The sequence below is a fragment of the Gigantopelta aegis genome, chromosome 7 (genome assembly GCF_016097555.1).
Source record: "Gigantopelta aegis isolate Gae_Host chromosome 7, Gae_host_genome, whole genome shotgun sequence".
In the NCBI taxonomy this organism is placed as follows: domain Eukaryota; kingdom Metazoa; phylum Mollusca; class Gastropoda; order Neomphalida; family Peltospiridae; genus Gigantopelta; species Gigantopelta aegis.
Window position 1 is genome coordinate 43,865,738 of NC_054705.1, and position 15,627 is coordinate 43,881,364.

Below are 15,627 nucleotides of genomic sequence, written 5' to 3' on the forward strand. Positions count from 1 at the left end.
GTGTGTGTGTGTGTGTATGTGTGTGTGTGTGTGCGCGCCTGTGTGTATATGCGTGTTTGTTTGTGTATGTGTGTGCGCCTGTGTGTGTGTGTGTGTGTGTGTGCGCGCGCGCCTGTGTGTGTGTGTGCACGCGCACCTGTGTGTCTCTTTATATAGATAGACAGAGGTGTAGGTAGCTTAACAGAGCTAAACCGATATATGGATAGATAGTCAGACAGACATACAGTAAAATACAGATAGATTGACGAACGGACGAACGGGCGGATGGATGAAAACCGAAACAGACATGTGGGAAGAATCTTCATGAAAGTAAATGAATAAATGTTGTTGAAATGTGGGGTGAGACAATTAGGACAGGAAGTAATTTAGTGTACCGACCTCGGTGTGTGACTTCCACGGCGTATCACATCCCAGGCGAAAACTGCCTGCCTTATACTGCCTAAAATAGTTTAAATAACAACAAAAATACTCTGACAATGCAAACTTATATTTTATTTATGATTATGATGGGGATGACGATGATCATCATGATGATGAAGAGAAGGAAGAGGTTGGTATTATACCAACGCCAGCACACGCACACACGCACACGTACGCACACAAGCGCACATACTTACACAAATATACACACGTAGATGTAGGTACATTCAAGCACACACATATTTTATGTGGATCAATAAATCGCTTCATAGCGAATGCACATATCACTTCCCTGGCGATAAATCGCTTCTGTCCACAAATCGTTTTTAAATCGGTTTCTATGAGAACATGTCATACTGGTCCTGTCCAATACCGGACACACAGATTCCCGCAGAAAGCAGCAAAATGGCTGCCGAGGCACAATCCAGTTTGAACGACCAACTCAGATATTTTGGATGCTTGACTCCAAACAGGATGACCGTGAATAGGGCAAACACCCCTGGAATTAGAAAGTTAAAATAGTTACACTTTATTTATTTCATATATCTCGATAACTCCTGCCTGTACCATTGCGCATCGTGGTGCGGGGCTGACAACATTAGCATGGGGTTTCTTGAGTGTGCATGGAGTCTAGGATCGATTCCACTCTGTGGGCCCATTGGGCTATGTATCCCTCTAGCCAGTGCACCACGACTGGTATATAAAATATGAGGTATGTGCTGTCCTGTCTGTGTAATGGTACCTATAAAAGATGCCTTCATACTAATGGGGAAATGTAGCACGTTTCTGCTCCAAAACTATATGTCAGAATTACCAAATGTTTGACTTCCAATAGCCGATGATTAATAAATCAATGTGCTCTAGTGGTGTCGGTAAACAAAACAACCGAACTTAATTGTGAGAAGCGAATAAAAATATTTTCCGTATCTCTTGGAAATGTTAAAACAAGTATTATATGCATCTGTGAGAATGTTTTAAAGTGTTTTGTTTTCGCCCTTTCGAAGATTATATTTTTGGAATGTCGTTTTGATCTTTGTGGGGCGAGACGTAACTCAGTGGTACAGCGCCGTCGGTGTGGGATCGATCCCCGTCAGTGGGCCCATTTGGCTATTTCTCGTTCCAGCCAGTGCACCACGACTGGTATATCAAAGGCCGTGGTATGTACTACCCTGTCTGTGGGGGTGATGCATATAAAGATCCCTTGCTGCTAATCGAAAAGAGTAGCCCATGAAGTGGCGACAGCGGGTCGGCCGGGCCGGCCCCACCAGCCGGCGGGTTTCCTCTCTCAATATCTGTGTGGTCCTTAACAATATGTCCGACGCCATATAACCGTAAATAAAATGTGTTGAGTGCGTCGTTAAATATAACATTTTCTTTCTTTCTTTCTTTCTTTGTGTTGTGTGGTGTTGTTTTTTTAGGGGGGTGGTGGTGGGGTTTGGGATTGTTTAATGTACACGACTAGTATATTTTTTATAGATGCATTGCTGAAATTCTCTAAGGTTCTGCTTGTTAATCGCTCCAATTACGTTTTATTGTATGTAAATATTTTACGACATTTATATCTCTTTGTTGAAAAACAAAAGTGTAATAACTATTTTCTCAGTGATCATGGAAGTTATAATGACTGTTATAGAGTGTCAGTACAGGCTCCTTAAGCCTGAGAGAGAAAGAGAGAGAGAGAGAGAGAGAGAGAGAGAGAGAGAGAGAGAGAGAGAGAGAGAGAGAGAGAGAGAGAGAGAGAGAGAGAGAGAGAGAGAGAGAGAGAGAGAGAGAGAGATTGACAGTTTTTCACACCAAGAGCTCTATTGCCATATTGTCACATATAAACAGGATACTGATAGCGGACATTCGAACTCAGATCTTACCAGATAATAGTATGCATCCAGTCAACACAAGGAGGGACTTTCGGTTTCGTTTCCAAGAGTGGTGCGCAATACCAATCAAAGTGAAAATACAACATGCAAGCGCCAACAACGACATCGACTCCTCAGCTAGAAGAAACACAAGACAAAAGCATATTGGCTATAGAGTTCTGCTGTCTAAGATTTCATTTTCTTCAATAGTAGATACATGTAATTTATTAATTAGTAAAGAACACCTTGAATATTATTTTGTTAACTATAATAATTTTTGAAAATCTCCAATGTAAAATTTCTATTTAAATTTTAAAAATTTAATACAAAAATAAAAATTAAAACATCATCTTTCTATTTGCTTGTGAACACTACCCCAGAGAATAATACTACCAAGTGTCCGAACTATTCGATAAAAACTATAGAACAAGATTCAATGTTAAATGTATATTGAAAGTTTTAAATAAGCATTTAAAAAATTAAAAAATGTGTACATATGTCTCTATTTGTGTTTGTGAACACTGCATCTCAGAATATACATACTGAATTTCAGAACTATGCAGTAAAACATTCAGGAGAAGATGGAGCTTTAAATTGCTAGTGTTAAATTTATATAGTTTTTAAAATAATAAAGTTTAATTTTAAAAAAATCACACATTCAAAATGTCCTAAATATATCTCTATTAGTTTGTGGAAACTGCTCCAGAGAATAACAATGCCATGTTTTATAACTATCTGATCAAAACTCTAGGACGTTCAAATTTCAATAGAATGTTTAAACCAATTTAATATAAGTTCAAAAGTTTAAAATGTTCACAATATGTCTCTTATAGTTTATGGAGGGTATAGACGCACATACATACATACATACACATACATACACATACATACACATACATACATACATACACATACATACACATACATACACATATATAATGACACACACACACACACACACATACGCTCTCTCTCTCTCTCTCTCTCTCTCTCTCTCTCTCTCCCCCCTCTCTCTCTCTCTCGTTTATATCCTCCTTCTCTCTCTCTCTCTCTGTCTCTCGCTCTCTCTCTCTCTCACCCTCTCCCTCTCTCTCTCTTCTCTCCCTCTTGCTCTCCTCTATCTCTCCCCTCCCCTCTCTCTCTCTCTCTCTCTCTCTCTCTCTCTCTCTCTCTCTCTCTCTCTCTCTCTCTCTCTCTCTCTCATACATACATACATACATAGACATATATGTATTATAAGTCTGTATGTCTGTATGTCTGTGTGTATGCATGTATGTATGTATATCGCTCTGTCAGACAAACACACACACACGCACGCACACGCACACACACACACACACGCACGCGCGCGCTCACATTTACAAGCATACGTACGGACGTGAACATACGACTTACCAGAATTGTTCCGGGTCGGGATGTATCTACAGTCCTGCTCGAAACTGAACATTTTGCACCCATACCACAAGCCGTTGTAGTTGGAGTGGTCGAGCACCACCCAGTAGGGCGTCATCATGGCGATCACGTGGAGGAAGAAACCCGCCGAGAAGCCGATGATGCCGACACCGACTCGCTGATCACGTCGTGGCTGACGTTCGTTTGTCTCACCTGCGTACATGCTTAAATCTGTAAGAAGAAAGGAAGGAAATGTTTTATTTAACGACGCACTCAACACATTTTATTTACAGTGATATGGCGTCAGACATATGGTTAAGGACCACACAGATATTGAGAGAGGAAACCCGCTGTCGCCGCTTCATGAGCTACTCTTTTCGATTAGCAGCAAGGGATTTTTTATATGCACCATCCTACAGACAGGATAGTACATACCACGGCTTTTGATACACCAGAAATAGCCCAATGGGCCCACCGATGGGGATCGATCCTAAACCGACCGTGCATCAGATCGCTTTACCACTGGGCTACGTCCTGCCCATATCTGTAAGAGGGAAGATGTGTAATATTTACTTAAACTCTAGAGATCTGTCGGGCTATGTATTGTTCCAGCCAGGGCATCGCGACTGGTATATCAAAGTCCGTGGTATGTGTTATCCTGTCTGATGGGATGGTGCATATAAGAGATCCCTTGCCACTAATGTAACAAAGTTACGGGGTTCCTCTCTAAATTTACATGTCAAAATTAAACAAATGTTTGACATCCAATAACCGATGATTAATTAATCAATGTGCTCTAGTGGTAACGTTAAAGAAAACAAACTCTAACTGTTCCGAGTCCACCAATGTGCTCTAGTGGTGTCGTTAAACCAAACAAACTTTCAAACGTTACCTACTGACTGACTGTATGTCTGACTGTCAGGATGAATTATTTCGGAATAAATTATTGACTAATGCTAGGATCAGACTGTCAACTGTTACGACGAAGTTAGCCAACTCAACGGTTGCGTTGTAATTTCCCTAACTCCCGACTCGCGCTCGGATTAACAACTAGTGGGTTATACGACGAGAATCGTGTTGTAAGAGCGCTCAGACTAGCAACTGGACAGTTGTAGAAGTCGAGACAGCAGAAAGTTGGCCAACTTTGCTCTGGCAGCTGCTGGACTGATACTAGCATTACTGACTCCTCTTTTATCAGCACATTACTGATAAACGGACATCTTGTTTCTATAACTCTCCTGAGTCTGCTGCCATTATAACAGTCTAAAGCCCAAAACACACCGAAACTGGGTACGAGTCTGCTGCCATTATAACAGTCTAAAGCCCAAAACACTCCGAAACTGGGTACGAGTCTGCTGCCATTATAACAGTCTAAAGCCCAAAACACTCCGGAACTGGGTACGAGTCTGCTGCCATTATATCAGTCTAAAGCCCAAAATACACCGACACTGGGTCTGAGTGTGGCGAGTGTGGCAAAGACATCATGCCGCGGTGTATTTTCACATCCGCGTCTGTAACTGTTAAGTGCTCAGCTCCAACAAATTAACCACGAGATATTTTATCAAAGCCTCTTTGGTTTAATCAAAATATTATAAAATATAAAATATATAATATTATAAAATATGGTGTAAGCCTGAAGTATTTTTCATAAATTATTTAGTTGATAATGAGGGAGACTTCATTTCACATGAGTTGCAGACAACATAACCTAAATGTAAATTATTTACTGTATTATGGACTATTGGATGCAATACCAAACAATTGGAAGATTATATTGACAAATAGCAATGCTAACATAATTCAACTATAAATTTATTGAAAAAATACGATAAAGCAACAAAGAAATTAGACGCAAAATCAATTATTTCACAGCAAACATGGGAAAGAAATTACAGATAGAAATTACAGATAAAGATTGGGAAATATTTATAATATTCCTTTTAAAATAACAGATGATTCAAATCACAATCTCTCCAATTGAAAATAAATCATAGAATATATTGTACCAACAGCAAATTGATGCAGTGTAATTTATATGAAGCTGAACAATGTACTTCTGACATTAGTTCATTTATTTGCTGAATGTCAGTGTGTTCGAACGGTTTGGTTTGGTTTGCTGAATGTCAGTGTGTTCGAACGGTTTGGTTTGGGGGGTTTTAGGCACTGAAAACAAAATGTAATATGACTATAACTTATAGAACCGATACTCTTTTGTTTGGCATTTTTATTAATTTTTACAAAATCTGACATTATTAACTTGTGTTTATTGTTAATGAAGCAATATATACATATACGTAGAATGAAAAAAAGTATTACCAAATCTAAAAACCTGTATAGAACATATTAAGTTTCATAAACAAATAGAATTATATCCATTATATTTATACCCTCCGGCAAACCCTTCTAGAATAAGAAATAGATGGGGAAATATTGAGCAGACTTTATTTTCATAAATGTATCAAGCAATATCTGTAAGTTTGTATAATATTCATATATATATTTGTTCTTTTTAATGTGACAATCATAGTTTTGTGTAGATGTACTGTATGTATTTAAATATGTGAATGCAAGATCGAATAAAAATGAAAATTAAAAAAAAGAAAGTGTTATGAATATGATAACTGCGTTCATCTTTGTGTGTGTGTGTGTGTAGGTGTAGGTGTGTGTTTGTATGTATGCGTGTGTATAAAGTTTGTTTTGTTTAACGACACCACTAGAGCACATTGATATATTAATCGTCGGCTATTGGATGTCAAACACTTGATACTTTTGTTAGTCTTATAGAGGAAACCCTGTACATTTTACATTAGCAGCAAGAGATCTTTTGCATGTACCATCACACAGACAGGATAGCACCTATCACGGGCTATGATATACCAATCGTGGTGCACTGGCTGGAAAGAGAAATAGCCCTATGGGCACATCGACGGGGATCGATCTTAGAATGACTGCGCACCAAGCAAGGGCTTTACCACTGGGCTACGACCCATGCGTGCGTGCGTGTGTGTCTGTGTGTGTGTGAGTGTGTGTGTGTGTGTGTGTGTGTGTGTGTGAGTGTGTGTGTGTGTGTGTGTGTGTCTGTGTGTGTGTGTGTGTGTGAGTTAGAGGTAGTGGGGGAGGAACAGAGACACACAGAGGGAGGGGGTAATGTTTGAGTGTGTGTGTTAGAGGTAGTGTGGGAGGGGGAGGAACAGAGGGAGGGGTAATGTGATCGTATCCCCCCCCCCATTCAGCCATTATCTCTCAGTTTGACCCGATACCGGGATGCGATCCCATTATCTACCAGCCGTGAATCAGACGCCTTATCAATCCACCACACCACTAAACAGAGACGGGTCGTTTGGAGAAGAGCCAAAACCGTATCCATACTGCAGAGGAACAAAGGTCACACACTCAACCTTGGCAACGCGGAAGTGAATGCAAAATGGAGGATATTAAAGAGACATTCCTGAGTTTGCTGCATTGTAAGATGTTTCCGACTAATAACATATTTCTACAATTAAACTTACATATTAAACATATTTCTTGTTTATAATATCAGTGTCTGTATATTCAATGTGTTTCTGGTAGTCTTAATATTTGTAAGGAACCCAAACTGGATTTTGTCTTTAAATAATTTCGTACGTACGAAAAAAAACACTTTTAGGAAATAAAATGAAATTTAACCTAGTACAAATATTAGAACGATCAGAAACACGTTTAATATACGGCCACTAATAGTTTATGCAGAAAAATATATTTGATATGTAATTAAAATCGTTAAAAAGTCTCTGTTAGTCGATAACGTCTTAAACATTGCAGCAAACTCAGGAATGTCCCTTTAATTTTTCAAAACGTTCAGGGCCCGGTAGCTCCACACACACACACACACGCACGCACACGCGCGAACGCACGCACGCACACACTCACAGATTCACAGACACACACAGACAAACAAACAAACAAACACACACACACACACATACACAGCCCGAATAACTGAGGCGTGTGCTCAAGCGTGCTTGAACGTTAAATGACAATAAGCAGGAAAATAAAATAGAAACACATTTAAATGACAAACTGAATCTCTCAACAACGTTCTGATACCCCACCAAACTTTAAAACCCTTCCCGTCACTCACCTTTACGTGCCGTGGATTGAGCACGGCTTTATTGGTTGAACAAAGGACGTTTGTCGTGTTGCGTTGCCTACCCGGAACATAAGCCTATTCCGTCGTTTTCAGTTTCGACTCTGACAATATTTCCTCATTAGCCGGGCACAAATGTATGAAACAGGATGTTTGTTTATCAGTAATGTGCTGATAAACAATGAGCCAGTAAGTAAATTAAGCACTGAGTCAGTGATTTATTCAGTAAATCAGTCAGTGAGTCAGGAAGTCAATCAGTCAGTCATTCAGACAGACAGTCACAGACAAACAGACAGAGAGAGACAGATAGAGAGACAGACTGACAAATATATAGAGACCGACATACCGACAGAGCAAAAAAAAGAGTAACGTTTATTTTATTTAACGACGCCTCTAGAGCACAGTGATTTTTATCTTATCATCGGTTATTGGACGTCAAACATATGGTCATTCTGACATATTTCTTTAGAGGAAACCCGTTGCCGCCACATAGGCTACTCTTTCCGATAAGCAGCAAGGGGTCTTCTATATGCACTTTCCAACAGACAGGATATCACATACCACGACATTTGATGAGCCAATTGAGAGAGAGAGAGAGAGAGAGAGAGAGAGAGAGAGAGAGAGAGAGAGAGAGAGAGAGAGAGAGAGAGAGAGAGAGAGAGAGAGAGAGAGAGAGAGAGAGAGAGAGAGACATGCAGACATACAGACAGAAACAGACAGACAGTGAGACAGATCGACATAGACATAGACATAGACAGAGACAGACAGACAGACAGACACAGGCAGACAGACAGACAGAAAGGTTAATCAGATAATCAAGTTAGTGAGTGAGTCAGTAAGTCAGTCGATCGGTAGTCATCTGTTAGGTAAGTCATTCAGCAAGTCGGTCAGTCATCCAGTCACTAATTTATTTAGTCAGTCAGTCTGTCTGAAAGAATTAATAAACAGTAAGAAAATAAGTGTATTAAAAAAAACTAAAAACATTTATAAATATAATTTGCAAGGTCTTTAAAAACCCAAGAAATTAAACTAGTCAACAACTCTATTCATTAGCTACTACCACTATTACTAACATTAAACTGTTGATATTATTTATATAAATATATATCATGCATCTATGACAAAACATGTATATTATTTTTATGTATGGCTACCATTGTAAATATGTATTACACACTATTTGTATATTTCATCCTGTAAACCATCTTGACAAATGTATGTAATTTAGTATGCATGTTCCTCTAATGCTGTAGTGTAACGGCGTGAATGTAATACAGTTCTGTTCTGTTCTGTTCCGAACGGACCAGCCTATAACACTGCATACAATCAGTCTGCATACAGCCAGCCATATATATTCGTTGTTTTGCTTTCACCTAACGCGTTCCCCGCGAGTCGCCTGTTTCCCAGAAAGTCTATCTGTGTGTGTAGTCTATACACATCCTGGTGGCACGTAAATCAACCAACTTGTGGAAACTGTCAGTGTATAATTACACGGTGGTCCACCAAATCAAATCCCACAGACGACAACAGTAACATATGTAACTCCCACCTGTACGTATCAATCTAGCCCGGGTACTCTGATTGTACACTGGCGTTGGAAGCGGTGGGGGTGGGGGTGGGGGTGGGGGGTGGGGGTGGGGGGGGGGCTTTATGATAGTGTAAACGTGTGTAAATATAAAAGTGTGTAAATATAAAAGTGTGTCCCCCACCCACCCCTTTTCGGCACCTTCCTACGCTCGTGCTGTAAGAGAGAGCTATAAGGACATTCAATGTCCGTCTATCTCTCTTACAGTCAGAGTACAGGGGCGTGCGCAGGAAATGTTGCAGGGGGGGGGGGTCGAGGTGTCTGGCGAAGCCCGACACCGCGAGCGCCGCAGGCGCGAAGCCCGTGGCGGGGGGTCTGGGGGGGATATGAAAAAAACCCAACCCCCATTCCCCCCCCCCCCCCGCCCCGCGCACGCGCCTGGAGTACTCGGGCTGGTATCAATCAGCATAAACACCACGGATAAAAACACTATCACCCCCACCCTTAAAGTGAATTAGTAAAAAAAGTGGGTCAAGCTGTTCATTTCAAATATAACAGATAGCGTCTATGACTACCCTAGTTACGTACAATATTTGAGTTCATTTTTTTTTTATTACAGGTACCTCAAATATGTTTCAAGCGCAAGGCTACTTGACACAGTAGTACTAGATGAATTACAATTGTTTACCTTTTTGCTTAGTCGACACTATTTTTATTTTTACAACCAACACACTGGCATTTATCACCGATTACTGGACCTGTGGTGTTAACGTCTCTATAAAACACTGGCTACACCTCCAAGTTTGACCCAGCCGGAAGATATTTGGTTTAGTATTACCTACGAGGCACTTCCGTGTCACTTACAAACTTAAGGGCATTCATGTAGTCACGACTAAACAGACGGCACAGTGTCCTTCATTATTAGGTGGGTTCAAGCTGGAAAATAAATTTAAAACGGAAAACAACTCCACAACCCCTCCCTCCCCCCCAAAAAAAAAAACTGAAAAAAAACTGAAAACAAAATGCTAAAAACAAAAATAAATGCTAAAAAAACAACAACAAAAAAACACCAACCTGAAAAAAAGAAAGAAAAATAGAAGAACAGAGCAGACAGATCAGAAGAGAGAGAGAGAGAGAGAGAGAAACAAAGATAAACACGAAACGAAACGAAACGAAACAAAACAATAAAACTAGTAAAAGTAAACAAACAGTAACAACATCAAAGACAAAAACAAAAACAAAACAAAATAATAAGCAAAACAAAACAAAACAAATACAAATACAAACAACCACACAAACAAAAGAAACAACAGTAACACCAACACCAGGGAGCCACACCGGGTTTAGGTGCTGTAGTGTTTAGATCGTCGGACTTACAGCTGGTAGCTTTTGGGTTCGTACACCAATGCCGGCAACAGTAACTGTGTCCCATTTTACGAAGATATATTAACACTAAGATCGCCTAAAGAGTATAAAGTAGTTAGGCATTTAAGGTGATCTTAGCGCTAAGATCGCCTAAAGGGTATACAGTAGTTAAGCATTTAAGATGATATTAGCGCTAAGATCGCCTAAAGGGTATACAGTAGTTAAGCATTTAAGGTGATCTTAGCGCTAAGATCGCCTAAAGGGTATACAGTAGTTAGGCATTTAAGGTGATCTTAGCGCTAAGATCGTGCCGTAAACTGGGATCCTAGTTGGTTTTAACGCTTCATTGGAGAGGTTGCACGCCATACATTCTCTCAGGCATTTCAATGTCAGAATATAGTCTGTGAATAAAGTCGTGATAACCTAGTGACTGATAGGTTAGGATATACAGCTGCTTTATTACTGGCATTCATAAAATCAATTTACGTAACAAAAAATATATATACATGTATAATAAGCATGTACATGTGCTAACATATGTTTGACACCCAATAGCCTATACGTATTTTTGTGCTCGATGTAATTAAACATTCATTCATTCATTCATTGAAACGGGGCGACAGGCCTTGCTGGCGTTGTGGTAGGCCATCGGTCTACAGGCTGGTAGGTACTGGGTTCGGATCCCAGTCGAGGCATGGAATTTTAATCCAGATACTGACTCCAAACCCTGAGTGAGTGCTCCGCAAGGCTCAATGGGTAGGTGTAAACCACTCACACCGACCAGTGATCCATAACTGGTTCAACAAAGGCCATGGTTTGTGCTATCCTGCCTGTGGGAAGCGCAAATAAAAGATCCCTTGCTGCCTGTCGTAAAAGAGTAGCCTATGTGGCGACAGCGGGTTTCCTCTAAAACAGTGTCAGATTAACCATATGTTTGACGTCCAATAGCCGATGATGATAAGATAAAACATCTTCCATTTATCCATTTATTCATTCGTTCATTCATTTAAGAAAAACATTCTACATTGCCCCATTGTTTTATATATTTGTTTTGTTTTCCCTCCAGTTTAGACATCCCTACAGGGCGGTGAAACAGACGTTTATGACAACACGCGCTACCAAATGATACATATAAACAATATACATGTTGTCAGGGCGATTACGCACGTTGGGTCGGGATCTAGAACGCAGTATTACGCACGTTGGGGCGGGATCTAGCTGGAAGTGGACAACACGCTAGCTGTCAATTGATTACGCACGTGGGGGCGGGATCTATAATGGACGCTGCTATTACGCACGTGGGGGCGGGATCTACATGTTGTCAGTGGACGCTAGTATTACGCACGTTGGGGCGGGATCTAGCTGTGGTCAGTGGACGCTGCTATTACACACGTGGGGGCGGGATCTAGCTGTGGTCAGTGGACGCTGGTATTACACACGTGGGGGCGGGATCTAGCTGTTGTCAGTGGACGCTGCTATTACACACGTGGGGGCGGGATCTAGCTGTTGTCAGTGGACGCTGCTATTACACACGTGGGGGCGGGATCTAGCTGTTGTCAGTGGACGCTGCTATTACACACGTGGGGGCGGGATCTAGCTGTTGTCAGTGGACGCTGGTATTACACACGTGGGGGGGGCGATCTAGGGATCTAGCTGTGGTCAGTGGACGGACGCTGTGGGGGCGGGATCTTAGCTTGGTCAGTGGACGCTGCTATTACACACGTGGGGGCGGGATCTAGCTGTGGTCAGTGGACGTGGTCACACGTGGGGGCGGGGATCTAGCTGGTCATGGACGCTGCTACAGTGGACGCTGCTATTAAACACGTGGGCGGGGATCGTGCTGTTGTCAGTGGACGGGATTACTATCTAGCTGTGGTCAGTGGACGCTGTATTATACGCTCGTGGGGGCGGGATTACGCTGCTATTACGTGGGGGGCGGGATCTAGCTGTTGTCAGTGGACGCTGCTATTAGACACGTGGGGGCGGGATCTAGCTGTTGTCAGTGGACGCTGGTATTACGCACGTGGGGGCGGGATCTAGCTGTTGTCAGTGGACGCTGGTATTACACACGCGGGGGCGGGGGGGGGGGGGGCGGGATCTAGCTCAGTCGGTAGAGCGCTCGCGTATTGTGCTTTAGTTGTAGGATCGAATCACCTTAGTGGACCCAGTCTTTGATTGTTTTATTCCCGGTCACAACCCGTACCCCACGATGGTATATCAAAGTCTGTGGCATGTGATGTCCTGTCTGTAGGAAAGAGGTTTCTTTTGTTTAACGACACCACTAGAGCACATTGATGTATTAATCATCGGCTATTGGATGTCAAACATTTGGTCATTTTGGAATATAGTTTTAGAGAGGAAACCCGCTACATTGTTCCATTAATAGCAAGGGATATTTAATATGCACCTTCCCACACACAGGATAACACATACCACGGACTTAGATATACCAGTTGAAGTGCACTGGCCGAAACGAGAAATACTAGTAGCCCCAATTGATGGGCCACCGACGGGGATCGATCCCAAAGCCACCGCGCATTTACCACTGGTCTACGTCCCACCCCCGCGTATTGCGCTTTAGTCGTAGGGTCGAATGACGTCAGTGGACCCATTCTGTGATTGTTTGTTTTTTTCCCCGTCACAACCAGTGTCCCACGACGGTATATCAAAGTTCATGGTATGTGATATCCTGTCTGCAGGAAAGTGTCTACACATAACTTCCTTGCTGCTAATGGGGAAATGTGGCAGATTTTCTCTAAGACTATATGTCTAAATTACCAAATGTTTTATATTCAATAGCCGTTGATTAATAAATGAATGTGCTCTAGTGGTGTCGTTAAACAAAACAAACTTTAGTTTTATTTATCGTTCATTAAAAAACCCAAAAAACCCAATTCGGACATGCCTTTTCAGATATTTATTTCATCCTTATATGTAAGATGCTATCGGTAGTATTTAAAATGCTCTAGTAGTTTGAAGTTATTGTTATTTGTATAAACATATTACGCAATTTTATGTTACTGATATTACAAACCGACCAGATAAAAAAACACACTTCGTGACAAGTATTTCTACAAAAAAGTCAACACCAGGTATTTTGTTACCCAGAACGCTGTTTAAAATTAGAGGTTAACGAACTTTGACTTTGGGATGAAATTGTATATGTTATTGCGCAGTCTTCATTCCGCGTTGGGGCGGAACTTAAAGTTAAACGTTGTTTTGTTTAACGACACCAGTAGAGAACATTGATTTTACTCATCAACGACTATTGGATGTCACAAATGGGGTAATTCTGACATATGAGTGTATTTATCTAGGATCGATCCCCGTCGGTGGGCCCATTTGGGCTATTTCTTTTTCCAGTAAATGCTCCACAACTGGTGTAGCAAAAGGCCGTGGTATGTACTATCCTTTCTGTAGGATAATCGAAAAGAAAGAAAGAAATGGTTTATTTAACGACGCACTCAATACATTTTGTTTACGGTTATATGGCGTCAGACATATGGTTAAGGACCACACAGATATAGAGAGGAAACCCGCTGTCGCCACTTCGTGGGCTACTGTTTTCGATTAGAAGCAAGGGATATTTTATACGCGCCATCCAACAGACAGGATAACACATACCACGGCCTTTGATATACCAGTCGTGGTGCACTGGCTGGAGCGAGAAATAACCCAATGGGCCCACCGACGAGGATCGAACCCAGACCAACCGCGCATCAAGCGAGCGCTATACCACTGGGCTACGTCCCGCCTCGTATTCGAAAGGAGTAGTCAAAAGAGTGGCGGCAGCGGGTTTCCTCTCTAAATATATATCACACACCATATAACTGTAATTGCAGTGTGTTGAGTGTGTCGTTAAATAAAACACATCTTTTCTTTCTTTTTTCTTTCATTCAACGCATACCCCCACCCCAACTCCAACTAAAATTAAACACTGCAACAGATCGCCCTTAAAGGGACATACCCTAGTTTCAAGCCGTGAAAGATAACACTAAGCTTCGTTAATCTACACATCTGAAACACATTTGAATAAAGTTACAGTTGAGTGAAACATGAGTCTGTGACCGTGAAATGGTGAAATACCCTCTAAAACGGACTAAAACTCGACTCCATAACGGTTTCTTCTCAGACGCACGTTCGTTTTTAACAATATGAGAAATGTGTTTTTAACAATATGAGAAATGAATTTTGTGATATTAAAACCACCAGGATGACAAAAAACACAAAGCTAAGTAAAATATGATTTCAGATATCAAAAACGGCTATAATAGTCAAAGATATACCTTAGTGTTTAAAAACTAGGGTATATCCCTTTAAAATAACTTAACCGTAAAATAATAAACTCTTACTTTGCTGTTGTTTGACATTATATGTTCGCGGTATCCCGCAAATGTTTCAAGAGGACAAAATCGTGTTTACTTTACACCCGCACACTCACACTGGCAGACGTGTCGTCTATACTGAGAGCGTCTCAAATCAAATTACACGAAATAAGATTAAACAATACATTTTTTTAAAACATGTTACCAATGGCGGACATCCCAGAATTTAATGATCGGTTTAAAAGTCGAAGGGACACGAGCATGTGACCGGATGATATGCTATTTGATATTGGGCTGGTCAAACGTGTAAAACGTAACTTTAGCTTGTTATAATTGGCGTAGGTTGCAATTGAAACCGTTGCCATACGCACGTACAAGTGTCAGTAAATGCGAAGAAGAAAAAACGTTTGTTCGAGAAACTAGACCAAAAACACTAGGAAATAATACCAACTGTAATATTTTTAAACTTTTATTGTTAGATGATGGACAACAGCAGATTTCAAACTACGATGATTGAGAAGAGAGAGAGAGAGAGAGAGAGAGAGAGAGAGAGAGAGAGAGAGAGAGAGAGAGAGAGAGAGAGAGAGAGAGAGAGAGAGAGAGAGAGAGAGAGACAGAGAG

The 15,627-nt window shown here is 41.1% G+C and overlaps 1 protein-coding gene across 2 annotated transcripts; it reads right to left on the reverse strand.

Moving 5' to 3' along the window:
* Positions 1 to 471: 471 nt before the first annotated feature.
* Positions 472 to 15,222, reverse strand: LOC121377629. Of its 2 annotated transcripts, none has more exons than XM_041505697.1 (4): positions 15,034 to 15,222; positions 3,669 to 3,896; positions 2,286 to 2,411; positions 472 to 919 (listed from the first exon to the last, which is right to left on the reverse strand). In XM_041505697.1, exons 2-4 carry the CDS (start codon positions 3,886 to 3,888, stop codon positions 759 to 761), a joined length of 507 nt encoding a protein of 168 aa, XP_041361631.1. In that variant the 5' UTR covers positions 3,889 to 3,896; positions 15,034 to 15,222; the 3' UTR covers positions 472 to 758. The 2 variants fall into 2 exon arrangements, with proteins under 2 accessions (XP_041361631.1, XP_041361632.1); XM_041505698.1 differs by lacking the exon at positions 15,034 to 15,222 and adding an exon at positions 7,786 to 7,902.
* Between the last annotated feature and the right edge of the window lie 405 nt (positions 15,223 to 15,627).

Coding starts and splice junctions, on each gene's coding strand:
- LOC121377629 (XM_041505697.1), bottom strand. CDS start 3,888: ATGTACGCAGGTGAGACAAACGAACGTCAGCCACGACGTGATCAGCGA. Junction 2,412..3,668: donor CCCGACCCGGAACAATTCTG/GTAAGTCGTATG, acceptor TGTTTCTTCTAG/CTGAGGAGTCGATGTCGTTG. Junction 920..2,285: donor TGGATGCATACTATTATCTG/GTAAGATCTGAG, acceptor TTCTAATTCCAG/GGGTGTTTGCCCTATTCACG.